Here is a 25,236-nt window from a genome sequence, read left to right on the forward strand (position 1 = left end):
AGTCGGGTGCTTAGGACCATCTTTGGTGGTGTGCAGGAGAACGGTATGTGGCGGGGCGACGAAGGATGACCCACCCACAAGCTCGCTGCACTCTACGGTGAACGTAGCATCCGGAAGGTGGCAAAAACTGGAAGGATACGATGAGCAGAACATGTTGTGAGAATTCCGGGCAACAACCCTGCTCTGCCAGTGCGAACTGGGCCACGAGCGCGATCTAGCAAGAAAAAAGCTTTGGGTGTACATTTTTTGAGTTTGTAACTTCGAAGACTTGTATTTATTTCACCTGTACTTTTATGTGATGATAAAAGTTAGTTGGTAATTTTGTCGCATCTACATAGGTGCGTTACATAGATGGTGGTGCGTACTAACTTTTGTGTTTTACTTGGATCTTTCGGCTTTCAGTCACTGAAAAACATTGATCAAACTAGTTTGCAGCATTTTTGAACTCGGTAAGCTGATGATCATTTTTGGTGTAGAATCATACCCTGAGTTCGAAAACGCGAAGAAAAAAAAATACAGTAGAGCGGAAATTTTTTCGACTTTCCATACAAGATTGATGATTTGAAATCGATTTTTGTTCTATTTTTAAACAAAGTCGCTTATTTCCCACATCTCATTCTTCGTAATCAAAGCTTCGATTTAGTTGTTTTTTTTTTACTGTAACTCGACTACATTTGATATGTAATATAAACAATGAGAAAGAAATTTTAAATAGCTTTTTCTTATTAAAAAAATACTCTTCTTCAAATATTTTTGGAAATTTTGCAAAAATTTAAGGAGATTGCCCCTAAAACTCGCTAATATCTTAAATTTCATCAATCTGATGCAAAACCTTCATTGAGATGATCGAATGGTATTATATTCAGTTCTTAATTTATTGAAAAATATTTTAAATAGTTTGAACAAAACGCAAGATACTTTAATTTTAGTTAATTCCATATTTTAAAAAGTTGTAAAACTCAATATTGAGCTGAAACTCAGAAACTGTTCTACCTAAAGCTTTTTGAAGCACGGTTTCGAAATCAGCGCTCAATTGTGCTTCAAAAATGTTGGTCGTTGACAAAAGTTTACGTCTTTCGTTTTATTTTGTAAACTAGTGTTATTTTAGATCATTGCCAGCGTTTCTGCGGTTGGGATCGATGTTCGAGATTGACAGCCACGTATCGTATACCAAATTACTTAGGCGTAATCTTCGGCGAAATATTGCTCATTCAGTTTTATCTTGAATGTGATGCTAATTGTGGTGTTTTCACTAATGAAAAAATAAGTATGTCCAATAATCATTTTACTTGTGATATTTCTAACCACGGTAGCACATGCAAAAGACTACATGATGCATTCTACAGATTATGTTGTGATCGGATAAATCCCTGGTAAAATTTCTTAGAAAAAAAAAAAACTTAAATGAATTTTAGAAAATAAAGTTCGCATCGCAGTCAATTTGTTTTGTGCCAATTTTCTCATTAATTTATATTGATAGCTTTTCCCCTATCCACTGACTATCAGTCAGTATCATTATCACTAGCCATCTGCCCAGAACATTTCATTTCAAATTGCACCGTATAAGCTCACCAATCGACATCGCCTGTCATCCAATTCCATGCGACCGACGACCGCATTTCTGTCTCGGAAGTGGAGCAAAGTCAAAATCCTGACCACGTGTGCACGTTGTCAACCGCAACATGGCACGTACTGCGTCTGACACATTGGTTTTCATAAAAATTCAATTAGTTGGACTGTGCGGTGTGTTGTTGCATCGGTATCCGCCAAATCCGCAATAAATTGCGAATGACGACGTATAGACAGCATCAGCTTCCTGCTTCAAGAGCGCGGTGCTGTGGTGCATTCGATGCGAAATCTTCCACCGCGCCATCCTTCTTCAGGATGTACGGAAAGGGGCTGTCCATAAACCACGTGGTCATTAGGGGGGGGTGGGGGGGTTTTCGGCAAATGACCATTTTGTATGGACAAATAAAAAATTTTGTATGGACTAATGACCACGCGGGGGGGGGGGGGGGGTTGAAAAGTCCCAAAAAATGACCACGTGGTTTATGGACAGCCCCAAAAATGGAAAATATAGCTTTTTCTGCAATTGCAGCATGAAATTGATTTGCTGGAAAGCAGGACAACCGTCGTAGGGGGGGTGGGGGTAAGACGGACCGGGTGGGTAAGACGGACCACCAACTAGTTCTGTCAGTAAGAAGCTGAAATTTGGCTTTCTTTCTAGATTAATTGTATCTTCTTATCAGTTGATGATTATTGAACCACTCCATGAAAGAATAAATATGTCAAAAGTGTAAAAAATGAACAATTTTTTACCTGGCTACACGCTTTTGTGATGGGATGTAACTTTGGGGCGTCAATAAATAAGCTTTTTCAACATTAAATTGCTAAGCTTTCGCATTTTATTTTGAGTTTCCCAGTTGTTTTAAACTGTTCCGTCCTATACACAACGGAATTCAGGTAAATTTCATGGATTATGGATAACGGTGGTGGAATGAATATTTTGCGTTGTGTGGGGGTAAGACGGTCCGCCTTGAGGGTGGGTAAGACGGACAGTGTTGGGGTTACTTTGATAGTGCCATGAGAAACACATTAAAACCCACACATTGTTATCAGATTGCAATCTATGGGGTACAAAAATGATTGTGGAAGCCGTGTAAAGCATTTCATATTGATTTTTTGTTTAAAAATTCATTATATTAGAATTTTTGTTATTAGAACATTTTGAACTTCGTAAAATTGCCAGAGCATTGCATACTGTTAGGCGTTTATCAGTGTATGGAGGTTACCAATTTACAAAATATATTTTAATTTGTAAAAACACGTTTCGCTAAGGGATTCAAAGCCAAATTTAGATTCTACTATGATTGACTTACCGATTATAAACGGCCATAATCATCATTCAACACAATTAATGGCGTATTAGCTAATTTTCCAAACGTGTCCATCTTACCCACCCTACCGGTCCGTCTTACCCACACTGTTGAAAAACATAAATTTGGAGTACACTTTTTAATTACCTCGAAAGTCATGGAAAATCAAATTTAATTGCAAAATCGGTTTCCAGACTGTAAAGTACCTTAGTTGAAATAAATAGTATGGAGATAAAATTTTACTTATCGCATTGTTTACACTGTCAAAATAGAGTGTTTCCTAAACATGTCCGTCTTACCCCCACCCCCCCTACAAGAAGGACCAAACTAGAGAGAATTCGGTTAGTGGCAGACGCGCAAAATGTCGGTTACAGTGTCAAGCTCAATATAGAAAATTTCTTCGACATCGATTGAAGCACACGTCGTCGCTCAACAAAGTTCACGATTATTTGCCAAAGCTCGTTGATATTTCAAGTTTAGCTCGATGACAGGGCGGGCGACCGGTTCAATTATCGCTGAAGGATGCCCTCATCACGGTCTTCAACCGGGTTGATAGTCTACTATTTGCCTTCGAATCAAAACCAATTAATTTGCTAATTAGCACAGTCGGTCGCGAAATGCGCGTGGTTGCGTATTTACTGAGTCGAGAGTTCTAAGCAAGCGACTGATTGAGAGATCGAAACCGGTGCTGTTTGCCTGTCGTGAGGGGGTGTGTGTGAGAAAGCGTGGGTGCCAAGATGATGTTTAAAGCTTGCTTATTTACTTCCTTTCCCGCGGGTCCCACGCCGATCCAATTGCAGAGTTTGGTTTCAAGTTTGCTAATCAACCAGCTCGGCTTGAGCAAACTGATAATTAATTGGTACTATCACTCGGTTTATCTGGGCTGCTTAGTTTACCTACCGGCATAATCAGCATCATCATCATCACCGCCATTTATGCATAAGGCAATTTGGAAAACAATTTCAAGGTTACATTGAAGTATCAATAGAATCTTCGATTGATCATAAGATTGGGAATGCTGATCTGGAGACAATAATCTATATCTTCGGATAGAGATGTTTGGAAAAAAAAACTTGTTAAAAACATATATTGAATTTGAAACATGCTGGCCATTTTTTTGTACGATTAGGTTTAGGCCTCATTTATACGATACTTGTTTAAAATTCCAATTTTCTTATCTTTTCAGAGAGACGCCATCGTGCTGGATCCTTCCAGTTCTGACATCCGGAATTGCGTATCGAAAGGCAAAAGCGAGGTATGTATCTTGTTTTTATGTGGTGATTATTTGTACAATATTAGGAGATAATCGCAGCAAATCGTGCGCGCGGATGGCTGCATCGTCGTTTTATGTTTCGCTTTTTCGGGAAATCAAATTAAGTTAACGGTACTTAAGAGAGTTCGACTGATATGTGTGATCTAGCTACTTTATCGGCGCTGCAGTCTTGGGGAATCAAAACGACTGTTTTAGATTTGTCCCGACGTTTCGAGTCTTCTTCAAAGGGAAACTGTAATGGGATTTTTATTGGTGGCTTGAATTATGGGTTTTAGTTGACTTACATTCTGACTAGTCGCTTTTTGTTCGAATGGAAATAGGACTATCGGTGTCAAATCTAAAACAGTCGTTTTGATTCCCCAAAACTGCAGCGCCGATAAAGTAGCCAAATTAAGTTAGGCTGATGAAAAATCCAAATGGTCAGTGAGTACATATTCGAATTATGGAAACAATTTGAAGAATGTTAGATGAAGTAGGGCATATAGTATTTGATACTGGCCCTCAGGAGCTCATCATCGCTCAATCAAAAAGAAGAAAAAGAAGTTGGATGAAGTGATTTTAAGGAAAATGTGCGGCTGCTTTTAATTTCGTGAAGTTACCGCTTGTCCTTCATGGCTTGGCTATTGATTCTTTTATCACTCATTTTTCAAAATGGGATAATTTTCGGGTTTCCACCGAATTATTCGTTCGTTCCATATTGCCTGGACTACGACTTTGCGTTGGTAATATTTGGAGTGTTGTAGACCGGAAGATTGCATGTCATACTGACATGTTGTGAAATGAATAGTGACGACAGAACCAGACAAAAAAGCTCTAGTACCTGAATGGACCATCTTGAACTTCGTGACATAATTTGGTGAGCTTGTTCCATGTTCATTGTGTTTTCCATATGTATATTTTGTTAATACATCGCTGTAACTATTTACATCATGTAACTCGTAGCGTTTGGTACGGTATGTTCACGCATCCTTCCTCCCTGTTGATATCGACATATAAGAATTCCTTTATGATATCGTAGCGCTTCAAAAAATCATCTTTGCGGAAAATACAACGTGATATGCCTGACCGCTTTGATCTCTCTCTCTTCTTGGCGTAACGTCCTCCTGGGACAAAGCCTGCTTCTCAGCTTAGTGTTCTATGAGCACTTCCACAGTTATTAACTGAGAGCTTCCTCTGCCAATGACCATTTTGCATGTGTATATCCGTGTGGCAGGCACGAAGATACTCTATGCCCAAGGAAGTCAAGGAAATTTCCTTTACGAAAAGATCCTGGACCGACCGGGAATCGAACCCGTCACCCTCAGCATGGTCATGCTGAATACCCGTGCGTTTACCGCCTCGGCTATATGACCGCTTTGATGTTTGTGTCATATCTTCGATATGCTGCAAGCATCAATATTGACAAGAAAAATAATGGGGAGTAATCAAACTCGATTATTTTCCGTGATGTTTTCTCGTACTGACTGCGTTTGTATTAGATTAGATTAGATTTGTCAAGTATTTGTTGAATAATAATGAGACGAAATACTGGGCAAACAAATTAAGAAAAATGTATACAACCACGTTGTATTGAGAAATTGAAATTTGACCACATCAACTCGGTACAAACGGGGTCTTAGGGGAGGCATTTCAGGAAGTTTCAGACCATTTTTGGCGGGATTCAGAGGCGTTACGAGGTATCTCAGGTGCGTTACATGGATGGGATTCAAGGGGATTTCGAAGGCTTTTCAAGAAGTTTTAGAGGATTTTCAGAAACCGCATCACAATATGTTTCCGGGCCCATATAGCCGAGGCGGTAAACGCACGGGTATTCAGCATGACCATGCTGAGGGCGACGGGTTCGATTCCCGGTCGGTCCAGGATCTTTTCGTAAAGGAAATTTCCTTGACTTCCTTGGGCATAGAGTATCTTCGTGCCTGCCACACGATATACGCATGCAAAATGGTCATTGGCAGAGAAAGCTCTCAGTTAATAACTGTGGAAGTGCTCATAGAACACTAAGCTGAGAAGCAGGCTTTGTCCCAATGAGGACAGCTACGCCAAGAAGAGAGAGAGAGAGAGAGATCACAATATGTTTTGAAACGCTCCCGAAATGCCCATCGACTTTAGCGTGTTCTCGAACCCCTTTACACGACTCTGACATGAATTGTCTCGAAACGCTCCTGAAACCTCCGCAATCCCATTGAAACGCTCTTGAAATCATCATATTCAATTTCAAATGCCTGCGAAACCTCTTTGGACGCCTCTAATAAGCTCTAGAAATCCCTTGAAACGCCCCTGAAATGATATAAAACGCCCCTTAAACCTCTTGAAAAATGTTCCTTAAAATTTTCCCGTAACCCCCTGAAACTTTCTGAAATGATTTTGGAATACCTTGAAACGCTCTCTAGAGGCCCCTGACATCCCCTGCAGTGCCCTTAAAGACCTTTGAAACGTTTCAGAAACTCCCTTAATACCATTGAAATGCCCCTGAATTCACCGCAATCTCATTGAAACGTCAACAAAACGTGACAGAACGCTCTTAAAAGGCTCCTGAAATCCCTTTAACAACCCCCTGGAACTCCCCTAAAGCCCTTGGAACCTCCTATTTTAAGCTCTTTGGGAGCTTTCTTGAAACCTTTTTAGCCCCACCTCAAATGCCCAGGAGCCAGACTCATTGAAGCCCAAACTTAATTTATGCAAGAAATTTTCCAGTTCCAGTGTACCTGTAGAATCTCGGGAGTGGGATTTGTTGATTCTCAGCGTTAATAGCTGCGAAAGTGTTAATAGAACACTAAGCAGAAATGCTTTGTCCAAGTTCTGATGTTACATCCAAAAGAAGAGAGGAAAGGATGTGATGTGTACAGTCAAGTATATCTTTAAGGTGAAACATCAAGAAAGCCCATTGCAATTTTGCATACAAACTTTGGAGGCATAAATCTGACAAACGAAGCATCGAACCAAGTTGCACAGGATAATCAAGTGGGCTCTTGCTCACTTGCAAAAAGGGGCAGCTTTTCAAAATCGACCACATTTGTTTGCAATTTTTTAAGATTTGTGCTTTTGAAAACGTGAGTAGGGGTGCAAGTCGGTCATTGTGGCAGCCATATTGGTACTCTCTGAAGTTTCTCCTTAAGCGGGGGATGCGTACCGTGCTAATTCATGAACTTGGTTCAAAATTAAAAAAAAACCTAAAAAAAGCGATGACAAAACAATTTTGTATGGAGTTTTTTAGGGTAAGAAATCATAGTTCGAACCAGAACCAGTCAAATTGAAATCTTAATTTGAACCATTACAAAATACATTAACATGGCATACATTTTGGACAAATAATGTCTCCAAAAAGGGTGGTAAACGGCTTTCTGTAAGAGAACCTGGTAACATTGACTTTAAAAGCACTAAATAAGGCTTGCAAATGATCAATTTAAAAATCACAGTTATTTCACCCATTTTACCCCAAATGAAGTACATTTTTGTTGCACTCGTACAGATCACGCATTGTATCTTACGTAATAAGTGAAAACGTAAAATAAAAGTCTATTTATTGTAAAATCGACCAACCGAACAATATTCCGTATTAATTGTTAAAAAAATTCTGAAATTTACGTAATTCGTCCTTGCCGTGTTATCTTGAATTGAACTAGTCAATGAGGGTGAGCTTCCAGTGTTGGCCTGCAGACTGCGCTAGTGGTGGTTTTATCTACTCTTGGGGGATGAAACAATTACAAATTTAGATCCCAAATTCCTGGGAAATCGCAAACATTCTGAGTTGAGATTCCACTGCCTTATGAGAATTAGCAGTTCCATGTGATTTTGGATTGTTTAGCATGAAATTGGCTGTTTTGTGAGCTGCTCGAGCTGCTACCGTCAATACATCAAACCTAGACTAAAATTTGTTCAAATAATTTAGGCCAAACATTTCAATAGGTCCTATCTGCATTTGCAGACACGAATGCCACATAAGTGGTAAAGTGTCTTTAATAAATATTAATAATAATAATATCTGCATTTGAGAGGCTCTCTTTGCTTACTTTCTCTTTCAATTAATGCAATGTAATGGTACACTTTTCAACTATTTTTGCAGTACAAATCAAAAGACGATTGTTTTGACCATCGTTCAATGCACAATGGGTCCAGAGCCGTATTTACGAAGACAAAAATGTTTGTGCCTAAACCTTAAGTTTTAGATACATGATGTCTTTGGGAAAGCTTCTTCATATTTTTCGACCTTTTTTCTCATCATTGTGAAATTAGGGTGGTCCCTCTAGTTTAGCTGATCCAAACATCTGCATTTCAATAGTTTTATGTACGCTTACAAAATGTTCTACAAAGTTGTAAAAGAACTTATTTGGAGCAAGTTTGCCGAAGAAATCATTATTCTATCTCTTGGTGTTCCTAACTTATAATTTTTAAAAGAATCATGTTAGGGTGATCCATGAAATTCAGTTCAGTTCTTGCAATAACTTTTAATCCATTCGCTTCTCGTAAAAACTTTGTTCTGAGCACTTTTAGAACTATCAATGATGCATATTCTTTCTCTCATAGTTAAAAAGATACTGGCTTTTTATTCAAAAAATCACTTTTTTTTCAAAAAGTCATATCTCAAAAAGGAGCAAATAAATTTTCAATCGCCGAATTGCATTGAAACGATCGTACTCTGTTCTATTGATGATGAAAAAAATGTAAGTACCTTTTTTGTTTGAAGCTTGTTATTGAATTTTAAAAATACGGTTTATTACATAGAAAATCAGTTGTAACTCTTAAAATCGATGAGATACAAACTTGGTGTCTTCAACAGTTTTGTGAGTTTTTGGATGCTCTGAAAGTGCTCAGAACTAAGTACAGTGACCCCACAATTTATGAATCGGCAAAAATGACCACAGTTTATGGATCACTCCATTTGATCAACACGGTGATTCATAAATAGTGTACAAAATTTAACGTGATTCATCGGTGTGGGGTCACTGTACATATAGCAAAAAAAAATCAACGCATAAAGTTATATTGGATAAAAACGGATTTTAATATGGAATACGAAACAATTCAAGCAAATTTAAAAATATGCGTCATTGATAGTTCTAAAAGTGCTTGGAACAAAGTTTTTACGAGAAACGAATGGATTAAAATTATTGCAAGAGAACTGAATTTCATGGATCACCCTAACATGATTCTTTTAAAAAAATATAAGTTAGGAACACCAATAGATAGAATAATGGTTTTTGCGGCAAACTTGCTCCAAATAAGTTCTTTTACAACTTTGTAGAACATTTTGTAAGCGTACATAAAACTATTAAAAAGCAGATGTTTGGATCAGCTAAACTAGAGGGACCACCCTAATTTCACAATGATGAGAAAAAAGGTCGAAAAATATGAAAAAACTTTCCCAAACACACCATGTATCTAAAACTTAAGGTTTAGGTACAAACATTTTTGTCTTCGTAAATGCGGCTCTGGACCCATTGTGTAATGCAAGGAGACAATCATAATACAAATAAACAGCTGAGATATTAACGAAAGAGAAGGAAACCAAAGAGAGCCTCTCTTCTGCAGAAAGGACCTTTAGACATGTTTTTCCTAAAATGTTGATGAATAATCGAATTTTTCAGTGAAATTTGGTGCAAATACAAACATTTTATTATTTAATATAATGCTAACACCCGTGTTTTTTTTTTTTTTGATATGAGATTTTATCGTAGTAAATTATTTTCAAGTGAGAGAAAAATCAGTCAAAATTTCAGGCGCTTAAGACATCCGCAATTTGTCCGTTAATAAGCGAGGAATCTATGGTTCAATAGAAATAACTTTGGAAAACAACGAGAAAATATCGCTTTACTCAGGTTGCTTGACTTCAGTGTTACAAACTCTATGTGTCAATGTTGTAAATTTTAATAATAATTATTCGTTTAAAGAATACCATCACTAAATTCTTTTTCTGAATTAAATGCTATCCTTTACGTGCTTTAATTTACATTCCGGCCACGAGCTGTTTCAACACATATATTCACAACATGGCCAAACATGTGCGGTTTCACATTTTACTGTACAAATCAAACAATTGATGGACCATCACCACCGAGCAGTATGACATCCTGAAACCACTGGCTGGAGGTGTCCCTTTTGCAAGCTGGCGTCGCAGACTGCGCCTCACACCATCCATATAGCGTCGCTGGCTGGGCCGATTGGTACCGCCACGTGTACCAATATTTGATTGAACAATTGATTTCTTTATCGCCCGTCATAAAAATTTCATTTTATTCTACTATATTTTTGATGCCATATCAGCCAACTACAGGCCCATTCGGTCCAAGGGCCTCACACCAACCGGACGAGGTTCAATTTATATGTCATTCAATGGAACGCGGTATATTTTATGCCTTTATTACAATAGGGCGCTAGAAGAAATAGATGAATTTCTGCAACAAGACGTCTCAGGATATCGATGGGGCATTGTGTAGGAATTCTATTTTATTTTCCAAGGAACATATTATAGGCGTTATTCAAAGACAAGGTAGCACTTGATATATTATTGTTTAAAACCCGTCCAGAATGAAATTTGCTTGCACAAATCACGCTTTTATTATAACAGCAAACAAAGATAACCGGAAGCATAATGGCCATAAGCAGACACAGGGCTGCACGTGAAGCCGTTCGTACGTTGGGACAATCAGGCTCTATTCCATCGTGAAACATTCAATAGTTGCTGTTGGTATGAATACGATGCGTGAAACGCAGGTAGATGGTGGTCGCCAACGTTGTTTCGCTCCACCGCTTTATCGCTTTTCAATTTCGTAACAAAATATGATTTTATCGGCACCGGCACTGTCGCGGCGTATCGTCCGAAAGAGCTCGGAGGTGGGATGGACCCGGAGCAATCACGCGGAACGCCTGCGGAAGTAGGTGTGTACTATGGCCGTGGGTTCAACGGTTTTTCTTGCGGTGGATAATAAAACATGGTCGAAGGTAAATTTCCACACATATTCAAAGGTGAATTAAGGAATACTCTTGTTATTGGACTTTTGGTATAGTTAAGATGACTTTGTATCAGGTATCAGAAGGTCGGCTCCAGAGGCACGTTCTCCTCCATTTGGGAAATTTGTTGCCATCGCCATGAACACGAGCCTATTCATCATTTACCTGAGGGAGAATGGAGGGAAAAAAGGATGAGGCAGGGAAAAGGACAGGTAAAGGAATAGGATCTCCATACACGCATAAGCTTGCCACAATTGGTTGAAACAGCGCCCTGAAAAAGGCATTGTAATAACGCATAAAACGCATAGAGAGCCTATGGCTCTTTACCACAGCAGGTCAAGAACAACAGAACGTCCTGAAGATTCAGGTTTCTGGAGTCAGTTTCACTTAATATGATACGAAGTTCCATAACCGGATTCACAGCTATCACATACAAATGAATCAGCTTGCTGAATATTCACCATGTGATAGCTGAGTCGGCAGTGGCCAGTCAATGCTTTGATCAGCATGCTTCAATTCTGCTTAGGAGAATTTGTTAGATGTGGCTAAGTCACCCCTGGAACTGGCTCAGTACAATACCATTTTTTAGGATAACATGACTACAAACTATTCCAATATTGTTTGTGCTGAGTGGCAGCCCAGGTGTCAATCCGAAGCTTAATCCAGCACTTCGATATCGGAATAGCTGGCTCAGGACATTTGAAGTCATGTGATGCTCCAGTGCGAGCCTTCCAGTACCAGTACCAGTACCTTCCAGTGATGGAAGAATGGCCAGGTACCCATACGTGGTGATCAGCGTTTGATGAGTTCAGCTCCTCGATTTGAGTTCGACAAGCGATAATTATGTTCGACCTAGAGTGAGCCGAAGCTAATGCTTTAATAGCAGCCTGGCTAACTATATAACTATTTGACTTTGCCCATTACGTGCTGCTGAAGTTCTGATTGAACTCCGCACATAAAAACAACATTTCCAGCCTGAGGTGTAGTGTCTACCAAGTGAGTAAGACTGATATAGCCTTAGCTCACAAGATTGGACACCTGGTTGACCATCGAGAAGGGAGCCATCAGTGTAACATACAATGCCGTCTGAAGTACTTCTTTCTCCAAATAACCAGATATCCACACTTTCCGAGAAGGGAATTTCGTGGAAAATGTGCTACCGTGTATGCACCAAACTTTGCGCAGTTAAGAAAAATCAAATTACAAGTCGTTATAAAAAATACGAACAAACAAAATATATCATGAACAACATGCTCATACGATAGACTAATGATCCTTCTTTTAGTCTGCAATATAAAAAAAAATCATAATATTAACCAAAAAATACTTAAAATAAAAAAACTATTTCATTACCTTGTTCCTAACTTTGCGCACAAAATCTTCGATTGTTCCTAACTTTGCGCATAGTGTGCCTAACTTTGCGCATGCTATGAATTGCTCAAAAAAGTAATCAAAAATGCTATTATTTAATGTTTGCCCATTAAACTAAAGTTATTCAGATCAGGTAGTGTGCCCTCAATTGATCTTTGTTGAAATACTTTATCCTACGAGGGAGGGGGAACGGAGACCTCCGGAGTTTTTGATTTCGTCTGCAATTCGTATTAGACACCTACCGTGTGATCAACCCAAACTTCATGAGGGGTTGTTTCCTGTGGCTAAATCTCAAAGGTAAAAACTTCCTGATAAATTAAGTGACCGTTACGAATAGGAACAATAAGGGGTCATTTAAATATGACGTCCATCTTTGGGGGGATGGGGCTGGGGTTGTCTGAAAAAGTGTAATATGCCATGTATTAGGTATACTATAAAGCGTGACGGGGTGGCCCAGGGGAAGAGGGTTCTAAAAATCTAAGAAATGGCGAACGTCATATTTGAATCGTCCCTAACATTGACCGCCGGAAAATCCAAATGAAGGACTGTTCACAAATCACGTCTCATTGTAGACAGATGGAGAGTGCCTGCCGTAGTGCTACGGTTCATACAATTTTCTACTAATTTCTATACAAAATATGCTACATGGTGCAGAGGCAGGCCGGAAATTATCGGTACTGGTGTTACATAATATTTAAATGGTTCATTAGTCATGTATTCACGTTCAACATGCATTTACTGAAAGTGCGCAAAATTAGGAACACAGTGCAAATAATGGTTCCAAACATTGCGCACCAATATTTACTAATAAAATTGAAACATTTATTACGAACTGTGATTGATATTACTAGAATATCACCTTTTTTGTCAATTTACTGCATAATTAATCATCGTTGCACAGTTTTATCGAGGAAAATGTTGATTTTTAGTAGAGTTACTTCTTGGCAACCGTGTTAAGGCGAGGCAAATTTTGACATTTTTGTGTATTTTTTGTTTATTATTCAACATAAACAAAGATTTTATGGCAATTAAATATTTGTCAAATAATGTTTATGTTTACACAATGCTAGTGCAAGGATTAAACTGGTGAATATTTTGACATTTAGTTATTTGTTTCTTTATTTAACAAGAATGCGCAAAGTTTGGACCTGCGCAAAGTTAGGTGCGCACACGGTATATGGAAAATTACAAGCCATTGTAAGATCACTTGGAGCAAGGACAACTTTCTCCCAATTTACCAAAAGTGGAAACGACGAGGTGTGTTGAACTACAGTTCACATGAGTTTCCTCTAACAAACCGAGTACCCATAGGCGGTAAGTGCAAGAAAGTGCTTCTTGTTTAAGGTGAAATGTCAAGAAATCCTATTGAAATTTTTCATACAAACTTTAGAAGCACAAATCTGACGAAGTAAGCGTCGAACCAAGCCACACTTGTTTATACTGGCTTTGCTCACTTGCAAAAAGAGGCAGCTTTTCCAAATTGAGAGCATTTGTTTACGAATTTTCAAGATTGGTGCTCTTGAAAACGTGAGTAGGGGACCAAGTCGGCCATTGTGGCATCCATGTTTGTATTCTCTGAAGTTTCTCCATAAGATGAATGTGTAGTGGGGCAACGTCAAAAAGAACTTCGAGCGCTGCCGTGGGAGTTGAAGAGACGCTCCAGACATCGTCATTAAGCACATCCTTTGGAAATGGCCTAATTTTTATTGGATCGTTCTGACTTCGCCCTTCTGCCACCACACTAGACATCCATAGGCCAATATTGGTCGATCAACAGTTGTGTAAATTCATTCGATATACTTGGGTCTTAGATCCCAAGTTTTACCAAAGGTTCGCCGGCATTGCCCGAAGGCCATATTGGTGACACTAACCCTAAACTACCTGAAGGCCTCTTTGCATCAGGTCAAAAAGGGTGCAGATGCACATACCGACTAGCAATGTTAGGTAGTCATCGGCAAGACCATAAGTAGGAAACCCGCTATTATTGAGTTGCCTCAATAGCGTATCTGCTACGAGATTCCACAAAAGCGGTGGCAAGATTCCCCCTTGAGGGCATCCACAAACACTCAATTTCCTAATCACTGCTTGACGCAATGTCGAGAAGAGATGCATCTGGTAAATCCAATTGGAAATCATTGGAGATGAACCATGACTTCGTGTGGCTTCCAATATGGCATCGAAAGGCACATTGTCATAAGCACCCTCGATATTTAAGAAAACACCTAAACAAGATTGCTCTTGAGTGAATGTTTCTGAATATCGTAAACAACCTTGTGTAAAAGAGCCACAGTTGACTTTTCAGATTGGTGTAAGCATGTTGGCTCACATGCAGAGGCACGTAGGTCAGATGAACATCACGGATGTTATGATCGACAATGCGTTCTAAGCATTTCAGAGGAAAAGAGGTCAAACTGATAGATCTGATACTCTTTGCTTTTGTCTACGACGCTCGATCTACTTTCGGAATTACCTTTACAGTAATATCCCGCCAATATTTGGGTATATACTCCGTTTTTTTTTTCAGAATATAGCTTGAAATAATCAAATCCCTTCTGGAGCAAAATAGGATAAATCTCATCTCCCCCAGGTGCCCACTTAATAGATTCTATAGTTACAATGCTCCGGGCCGAAGCCAAAGGCGAAGGCCGAATCATAAATACATGTAAAGACATCAGGTTCATCCGAAGATGTAAAATCCACACATCCGCGAAAGTGTGTGCTGAATAAGCATTCCAGAACTTCCTCATCAGAGGAAGTCAGATCGCCATTTGGCAAACGAAGTTCGTGCACTCGGAAATCCTTGGATTTCGCAAGGATTTTGTTCAACCGACTAACTTCCCTCACACTGGAAATATGTGTACAAAGGTTATTCCCACCGGATCGTTCAGTAGACCGAAGAGCTTTCTGGTAGGCCTTGCGAGCCGACCTGAAAGCCTTCGATCCAGCCGGACGTCGTCTGTTCCAACTCTTTCTATACTGTTTCCTGAGCTTGGCCAGATCAGAGTTCCACCAAGGGGTTCCTCTTGTAGTCTTCACAGACCGCAGAGAGCAAGCTTCTTAAAAATATTCCATGATGAAGACTGTTGTGGTATCAACGGCACACGGGTAGATATCCGGAACCCGAAACCGGCAAAATGCGTCATGATTGGGCGATAAATGTGTGTTCTTATGTTATGAATATACACCATGAAAAATCGGCATGATATCATGACGAGTTTAGCCGTGACATAGTTTCGACGCTACATTTCTTATGTTTAGTACAAAAATTATGAATTTGCGGCATGAAACCATGCCGTATGTACACTGCATCATGACGAAAATTTATGAAATCATAAGCCTTATTCATGGAACTCGTACATATCTTTATGGTTTTGTTTCCATCGGTAAAAATTGCCAATGATTATAAATTTGCGGCATTAAATTATGCCGCATGTACTCTAGGAAGATGACGAAATTTTATGTAATCATAAGCCTTATTTATGATATTTGTACTTATCATTTATGATTTCGGTTCCATTACCAAAAATATGGAAACCGCTTTCAATCAAATGGAAACTAGCAACAAATGCTAAACTAAATTGACTTTGAACCGCTTCTAGTTCCAATTACTTTTTGGTAGTTTTTAACTCCGGTAGCATAAGAAAGTTAGAAGATGCGAAAGGAATGTGTCATAGGTAATGAAGAAAAATATCTTTTCTGGGAGATTTCGGAATCCAAACCAAAAGCCTTTCCTTTTTTGCTGCAGAAGATCCTCAATGGGGTGCTCACTCCACAGTATTGTTCTGAAATATTAATAAGGATAGAGTTATTCACTTTTTGTTTATTTATTGAAAACCTTGTCTTACCACGAAACACAGCCAATCAGAATGGGTGTGAAGCTCGCTCCCGTACACGACGTAAACAAAATCGGTCGTTTTTGCGGCCGAGGTAACACTTTACCACTAACCGACGGACTTGCAGTGTGCGTGGACCGTGTGGTGACGACGTTGATGGGTGGCATTTAGTACAAAGCTCGTACCCGTTTGTTTTGTTGCATTGCTTCATGCCGCTGTTTTATGGTTTTATGAGTCAGCGGCATAACTCTATGACTCAGCGGCATGGTTCTATGACTTATAGTCATGTTATCATGAAGCAGCATATTTTATGATTTCATAAATTTTTCGTCATGTTTTGGGTTCCGGATTTTTACCCGTGCACCATCTTACTCATTTGGAGTGTCTGTGGATGGTGAGTATCCATGAAATTTGGCCGCAACCAAATCAGTCAAGAGATCCCAGTTGGTTGAACGAGGATTCCTGTAACGTAAGGTTTGCGAAGCAACAATTTAAGTGTTCATAAAAGATGTAGCGATTATCAGATAAAGATTCTTCATCTGACACATGCCAATTGGTCAGCTCGTGACTAACTCTACTAGAGCAAAGCATGATGTCCAACACTTCCTCTCTAGCAGATATTGGACGGTTGCCTATGTTAAGTGATCCAAGATCTGTACTGGTTAAGTATTCCATCAAACTGGAGTTAATGTTTGAGCTACCCCGGATGATATGGTGAGCATTAGCATCACTGCCAACAATTAGTGGAAAACCTTTTGAAGTCCATAATGCAATGACTTGTTTGAAAGCATCCGTAGAGGACGATTAATCATTGAACAATAGACGTATTTCCTGTTGTGATTTCCAACAGAAACATCAATTGTGATAGCATAGCACCTATATCTCTGGTGGTTAGTTCAGAGAGGAGTGCAGCAACGATTGCATTGTTAACAACACACAGGCTCACGGCATGACACGCGAGTTTGCCATGTATTGTTTACTGAAAGAAGTAAACCCCGGGATCACAAGGTCTCCTAGATAGAAATACCCCTTACGGAAGTAAGGTTCTTGGACCAAGGCCACTTGGGCTGCACCATTTTGCATAAGTCTGCAAAGATTGATCGTTGCTGTTATTTATTCTGAAGATTGATCTGAACTATCCTGACCGTATCTACTACTCAAACTAGGCAAGATTAAACTCATAAAAATCACAGCACAAAAAAGAACAGCAGCAATAAAACCAAATCGGTATCGTGTGGGAAACGCCAAATGCGAGGATTCACAGAATACACTGTGTAAATCGCATAATGCGAAACCATGTAGGTGAAAATTTAAACTAATTAACAACATCTTCATCATCACGCCCATATTTAGCCTCAAGTTTGAGACTAAATAAGGGCAGCTGATTGTCTAGGAGAAACACTAGGTCCACTGCACCATTGCTCCGGTTTGCGCAGTAGGGGCAAAATGCTGTGGAGAGCGCCCTGGTACTCGACAGGCTCCGTTAGCGGTTAGGTTTTTGTTAGACCCCCTTAGCCATTCATTCCTAGAAACAGTAAGCATATAGCCGCATCAGACCACTTGAACAAGCGATCCGTAGTGTTATTCTTAGCCAATTGAGACAATCGCTACCGACACTACACAGCTATCTAGACTGATCGAGAAAAGAAGGTAATATTTTTGATCAACTTCCCAAGGACTCGATCATCTCTACAGGAAACCCGAGAAAATCAATGAATAAATCCTTGAAGGTAGGGTTTGGGACCATTTGGGCAGGAGCACCTATTTTGGGCACTTGCTGCTATAGCACAGTCAATTTTGAACCGATTGACTTGATTTTTGAGACATGATCAGATACGCACAGTATCTAGCCATGTGCAGAAATTCAAGTCAATCGGTTTGGAATTGACTGAGTTATAGCAGCAAGTGCCCAAAATAGGTGCTCCTGCCCAAATGGTCCCAGACCCTATCAATAAAGAACTCCCTGAAACAAGCCCGAGAAGAACTATGATGGAATTTTGGAATTAATTTCGAAAAGAATCCCTTTGGAAATACTGGTATGACTCCTGAAAGAACCCCGAGAAGAAGCCATAGAAAGAATTTCGAGTGGAGTATCGGGAGATGCTCCAGAAGAAATGCTTTGACTCATCGCTACAGGATTCTCGGAAGGAATTACATGATGAATCCTGGTAGGAATCCTAGAAAAATTCTATGAAGAATGATTGAGAAACATGTTTTCATAGATAAACCCTTGTGAGAGGCCTTGCTTAGACCAAGATATCCGTGAATTACATCAGTGTCGTCTGGTGTGGTATTTATTTGATTGGATATCTTTTCGACACATCTTTTTTATACACTTGCACGGTTTTGTTGAAGACGCCATATTTGTATCACTTTACTGAATCGGGGTATTAGCAACCGTTTTATCTCAGTGCAACCTGTTAGAAAGATTTCTTACTTATAACTTACAATTATAAGCAAGAGATAGCCATAAAAAATCCCGGAAAAAAACCAATTGGAATGCATACTACAATTACAATTTAAGCAAAGCAAAGCAAAGATAACCGTACACATCGTAGATGCTACTCCGTGATTGACCAGAACAATCGAAGTGTCACAGAGATCCAATGAATGGTGCTTGGGACTAGCTACACACTCTCAATGTGCACAACTCGAGAGTTCAATATTTTAATGTCAATAACGGTGCCGGCCACGTCCTTACGATCAGCGGGAAAGGGGAAGGAATGTTAGTTCGACACCCGTTGTTACTAGAAACCGTGGAATCCACATCATCCCCACAGTTGTCTCGGGAAGGAGTATTTGTTAGTGGGGTGATAAGGTGTGGATCTTGGAGCCACCTTTGGTAGGTGATATGATCCACTAGTTATATGAAAATACAAGACACGGTCTTTATCCCGATTATGATTTATTTGATCGCGAAAGTAAAGGTATTGCACATACTTCAACGATCGTTCTATATTAAACGCGTCACCGCATTGATCGTTTACACAACCGTGAAAACCGACTTTCCCACGAAAGTTATCGCGCGGTTCTGATTTCTCATTCAATATTCGCTTTCCCATCTCCTTACCGAGAAAACCGACCGACTCACGGAAATAGTCGCGCGTTTGCCACAGCATTGAACTTACAGTATACGGAGAACAAACTTTCAAGCTTAAATAGCTATTTTCGAATTATGTGTTTTACTATGAGTAGTCCCTGTGATCGACATCCGTTGAGGTAATTAAGCCGATTATTTAAAATTTGCCTAATGGTTGTCGTGAACTGCAATCACTGTCTTCTAATATGTTTATCGTTTCAGTATTAGGCCAGCACCGGAGCTACAATATTAATTTCCAGATATTACAGGCAGGAGTCCTCATGAAAATGCATTGGCGAAATTACCCCAACTTCTTCTAGTATGTTAAGAAAAAAAAACTCGGAATGACCACACCCAGTTCCATGTCGTCGGATGACCGCAGCCACTCCTTGACTCCTTCTATTTTCTGCAATACTGTTTGCTACCAAATGTGCATCCATTTTGATCACTTCACGAGGAAGGACAATATGCACCCGCCCCAAACACGTGTCACTTTTAACTTTTTCCTTCGAACAATGCAACGCGACCGAGATTTTCATCGCAACTGTCACAAACACGCGACACTTTTCGTTTTTTCCTTCAAAACAATGCAACCCGATCGAGATTCCCATCGCAATTGCCCTAAACACGCGTCATTTTTCACTTTTTCCTTCGAACGATGCAACGCGACCGAGATCCCCATCGCAACTGCCCCAAACATGCTTCTTTTTCCTGCATCCAGAGCAGAAGGGCATACCTTACAAATACCATGCGAAGAGCAACATGTGTTCTAATACCTAAAATTGTTATTGCTGCGTTATTCTACGAAATGTTATGAGAACATCACAATAACAGTTGGAGGTATTTGAGCAGAGCTTGGTATTGATGTAGTATTTGTTGGTTTAGCAGTGAAAATAGCCGAAGAACAAGATTTGCTATTACATTATGAAATCATCGAACAAACAGAACATTTAATAACAAGAAATGTTATTAGTTTGTTATTCAATAACTTTGGCATAACAAATACAGCACTTGATATTTTAGGTCTGCATTCATTATGGAAATAACAAGACTTGTTATTTTCTAGGTGTTATTTATTCAAAATTTTGGTATTCGTTTTTGTTATTTTGCCTTTTATTACCACCGTATGAAGGGCATATCAAGGTATGGTAGTATTTAAGATAAATACCATGATATGTTATCCTCTTGTTATTTTCTTCTGCTCGGGATACTATTGTATACAGTTTATGTTTAAAACTAATCTTTTTTTCTTCATATTACAGTGGCGTTTCGGTTTTATCACTAGTCATTTTATTCACTACTCGCCAAATTCACGCTCGATTTTATCACGGTTTTCGTTTCGTTTTTATCACGCTTTTCCTAAAACATTGTGAATTCAACATAAAATAGCACAGAACATAAACATGATATTGCGTAACTGCCTTTTATGGCTATATAAAGTCTGGAGTAGTATTGACTATGAGATTGAAACAAGAATAGCTTTCTTTGAATGGAGAGTGTAAGAACATTCTTAATTTCATAGCAAATAAAAAAGAAGCAAAATATTTTATTTTAGGTCAATTGTATATTTCTTTGAATACTAGCTATCCCGGCAAACTTTGTTTTGCCAGGCTGTGTTGGTTGGATAACTGTTGAGCCTATTGCAGCACCTCACTCTAGATTGATTTCATTTTGATGTTGAATTTCTTTTTGGCTAATAATAATCAGTATTTTTACATTTTTAATACTTTTTTAGATGACTTTCATAACTTCTCCTATAAACACAGCCACTCTGAAGACAGATCGTACCGTGCAAAAAATATGTTGATCGATTCATCCGTTCGTTAGTTTTAATGCCTGAAAGCGAATTTAAACTGATGTATGTATATCTCAACCCTTCACTAGCTGTTATGTATTGTATGTGTGAATAATTTTCATAAATAAATGATATTTTATTTTTAGTTGCACTATATTCTCCTCGATTTTCATATAATAAAATAATAGTGATGTTCAGTCATTGTGTATTTCCCATTTCAGTAAAAAAAACACTTGGATATCTGTCCAAAGCTTGCAGTCCATACATTTTTTAAAATTTTGTATGGACGAAAGCCTACAAGGGGAAGGGCGTCTAAGATTACCCAAAATGAGTCTGCGTAGTTTACGGACTGTGCCCAAGCAATACAATCATTGACAGATTACTTAAACTGTTGAAAATGTGAATAACGATTCAAAAATATTGTAGTTTTTCGATTTTTAGTATAAAATTCACATTTATTTTTCATTTCGCCAAATTCACGGTTTCGCTGAATTCACGGTAAATTTTTTTTGACCGTGATAAAATCGAAAAACCACTGTACTACACATTTTTTTTTAATGGAGCACCATAAAACTCGAGCTGCCTTCATCAAGCAACAAGAACAAATCGAAAGTGTCACATTACCAGGTTTTGTTGGCAGTATACATAATCCCAACCACTTTTTATGGTGACTTCCATTTGTAAGAAATTGGGATTGTTTTGTTTGATGTTGTAAAATTTTGTAAAAGTTTGGTTTAAATATTTGATTGACGTTAATTTTGAACCAAATGACATTTTTTTTTTGAACGCGGTGAGGTATAGAATCTAGCCGTGTACAAAATTTCAAGTCAATTAGTTTCGAATTGACTGAATTACTAGCTCACCTTTCTTCACTATAACAAAAAGTAAATAAAAGAAGTTCGTGATTTGTCATAAAAGAAGATGATGTATGTACGTATGCTTGGGTATCCGCATACAATTAGTAACGCACACTATCGCATGGAGGTTGAACTTTCATCCGATCCGGAAATAGCGCTGCGGTAGTGTCCCCCGGAACATCTGCGGAGTGGGCATTCTTGATATTCCTATTCTTTGGAGCTAGTGAAGTGTTTTTTTACCAATCGTCTAAGAAAAAATGAAATGGAAAATAAAAATATAAAATAGACATAAACACAGAACATACACAGTGCTTTTTAAAACCCTAGTTTTCTCTAACCTGAAAATGGATGCCCCTAACATTACCCTAAAGAATCGTTCACCTCGACGGGAAATTCATGCGAAGGGTAATAAAAATATTATTTCTTACCGTCCGCTTTCCCTCGATTGCACACCAAATCAGGTACCTAGTGGTGGGTTGGTGTAAACGCGATTGAAACACTGCTATGCTATACATACACCCAAGAAGGAGATAAAGTTTTTCCGCGTAATAGCTCGGTCGATATGGCGCGCTTTAGCTCGATCCTTTAGACTAGTCGAGGAAATGGATTCCGTCAGACTTCACCTGATGCTGCTGCCACGGCAAGGCGCGCGCGGTTCTTGTCGGAAAATAGACGTAAAAATTGAAAATGTAAATTTCGGTATTTTATTGGATGGTAGTGACGGTGGAGGTGTGGGAACCCTCCATACACGGGCGATGGTATGTTCGTTCGCTTACCTGCCCGAGAAGGGCGGAAATAATTGCGTTTCTTGGCGTAAATTTCGGGCTGAGTTTTATCTCTCACTCGCTTTACCGAAGGTTGGAGAAGCTTCCGACAATTTGCGACGGGCGTGAATCAGCAGATGTTGGCAATTTTCTGAAGTTGAAGCATTTATGAGTGTGCCGCACCACGTCCGCGGTGGCGTCGGCTACCTATGTCTAGGAGGAATTGAAATAGAATGTGCATCTGGAGGGAAATGAGCCACTCTAATATCCAATGTTAAATCTGAAAGAATGACAAATGAAACAAAAGCATAACTTGCGAAAAAAATCTCAAAAATTTCGAAAAGGAGTAGTATCTTCACTAAGTGAAGAATCATTACTTACCTAGTCATATAATGTTCACAGAAATTAAAACTAAAGAAGGATTTCAAAATTATAGAAACGTCTTTGAAAGAAAGCATCTGTAATTTTTTTTATTTTGGCAAGAATTTTTAGAATTGTTTTGGCTGGGTTTTTTAAGTTTTCTTGAAAAAATATCGTTTATTTTTTCAATTTAAGAACATAGTATTTTGAAATAAATTGTATTATTGTTAGTTTTTTTTATTCCCATCCTTTATTAGATGGGGGCATTTTACCCTGACGCCCGCAAGGTGTGCCAGTCAATTTGTGCCGATGCGGTGATGGGTGGCGCTGGCGATGGCACTGGCGCTTCCAGTGACTGTTCGCCGGCGAGTTTTAGATGAATCAGCTCGAGCTGCTTCGATTTCTCATTTTCACGTACGCGGAAAAATTGCTACGTGCCAGGAAAACTAAGCCAATTTTATTGCGAGCGAGGGCGTCCCTGCCCCGGAATTGACGATTTGATGTGGTGTTGTGGTGTGGCTTTTGCTTCAGGGCAGCGAACGGAGTTTTTTTTTCTTTTTTTCTCCGCCTGGGGTACGTGTTTGACTTTTCCACATCATGACGTGGGCACAAATAAACTCTTCGAAACGTTTGTGGAGGTGGGATTGGTGATTTGAGGTTGAAATTTGGGTGATTGCTTGGGAAGACACGAGTTGAAATAATTATTTTGAAAACAGTTGATTTGCAACTTCCGATTTTTTTTTGGACTTAAAGCGCACCCATAAAAAAATATGTAACTGATCTCCTAACATCATCATTGGTGGGTTGCAGTTCATCGAAAATAATTAGACTTTTTTTATGTCATCGTTGGGGCAAGTTGGGGTGATCATTTTCAAAATAGTATAATTAAAAAAAATCAATTAAAAAAATCTCAACTTGTGAATCAGTTTACCGATTTAAAAATGGCATCTAGGCAAGCATGCATGGAAAGAATAGTAACAGCACAGAACAGTAATATTTCACAAAACTATTGTGAGCAGCATAGTTACCCTATGTCTCCATACAGAATACGAGATTCACTGATTTCTTCTCTATGGACAAATATTGTTTTATCGCTCGTGTACGTACATGTTGCAACTTACGAACACCATCTGAGTTACTGGTTGTTCACTCCTCACCTCTGACTCCTTATTCTTCATTTTCATATCTCATTCCACACTGCTTACTACTCACTTTTAACTCTTCGCCGCTTATTTCTCACTCCTCACTGATCACACTCTTCACTCTAACACACTACTCACTCCTCAATATTCACTCATGATTACTTCTCAATCGCACCTCATCTCTCACTTTCCATTGCTTTTTCCTCATTTTTTAGTTCTCACTTCTCACTTCATCACACTCCTCAATCATCACTTTCCATTGCGCATTCTTAACAGTTCCCTTATCACTTTCACATTTCTTGTTTTCCTTTTTCACTGCTCATCACACTCCTTACTCTTCACTTTCAACTGTTCATTCCTTACAGTTCACTTATCACTCTTCATTGCCCATTCTTTTCTCACTTCTTGTTATCGTTTATCACTGTTCACTTCTCACAGCGCATTCGTCAATGCTCAGTCCTCACCATTCAGTCCTCTCTGATTCTTCCCCACATCTAACTTTTCACCACTCATTCCTCACTCTTCCCTGCCTGCTTCACTCTACTCACTCTACTCTCTATTACCTAATCACTCCACATTTGACACTCCTAACTACAGTGAAACCTCCATTACTTTGCAGATAACTAAGAAATAGATCTCTTCAATAAGACCCGTAAGATATGTTTGAATTCATTTTTGTTTTTAAGTCCAATTTTCTACTTTTTCAAACTGGAGATCCATCGACTGTAAGGTTTAATCTTATGATTTTTGGTTTATCATGAGATTTCTACTTTTTTTTTAACGAATGTTTATGGTCAACGTCGTGAAGGTAAATAGTACTTATCGGCAATTCTTTCATATATTTACAAATTTACAGGGGTTCAAACTTTCTTGAGATTTATGCAGAGCGTTAATGATTAATCATAAATTTAATCATGATTAATGATTAATGATTAAGA

General features: G+C 38.9%; 1 protein-coding gene across 2 annotated transcripts in view; it reads left to right on the forward strand.

Moving 5' to 3' along the window:
• The window catches only part of LOC115253623 (semaphorin-2A), a 453,840-nt gene that overhangs the window by 354,597 nt on the left and 74,007 nt on the right, over positions 1-25,236 (forward strand). For both annotated transcript variants that reach the window (XM_062852947.1, XM_062852946.1), the window contains exon 5: positions 4,063-4,131. In XM_062852947.1, the coding sequence (XP_062708931.1) occupies positions 4,063-4,131 (69 nt within the window). The remainder of the gene's footprint in view (positions 1-4,062; positions 4,132-25,236) is intronic.

The sequence above is a fragment of the Aedes albopictus genome, chromosome 2 (genome assembly GCF_035046485.1).
Source record: "Aedes albopictus strain Foshan chromosome 2, AalbF5, whole genome shotgun sequence".
Classification (NCBI taxonomy): domain Eukaryota; kingdom Metazoa; phylum Arthropoda; class Insecta; order Diptera; family Culicidae; genus Aedes; species Aedes albopictus.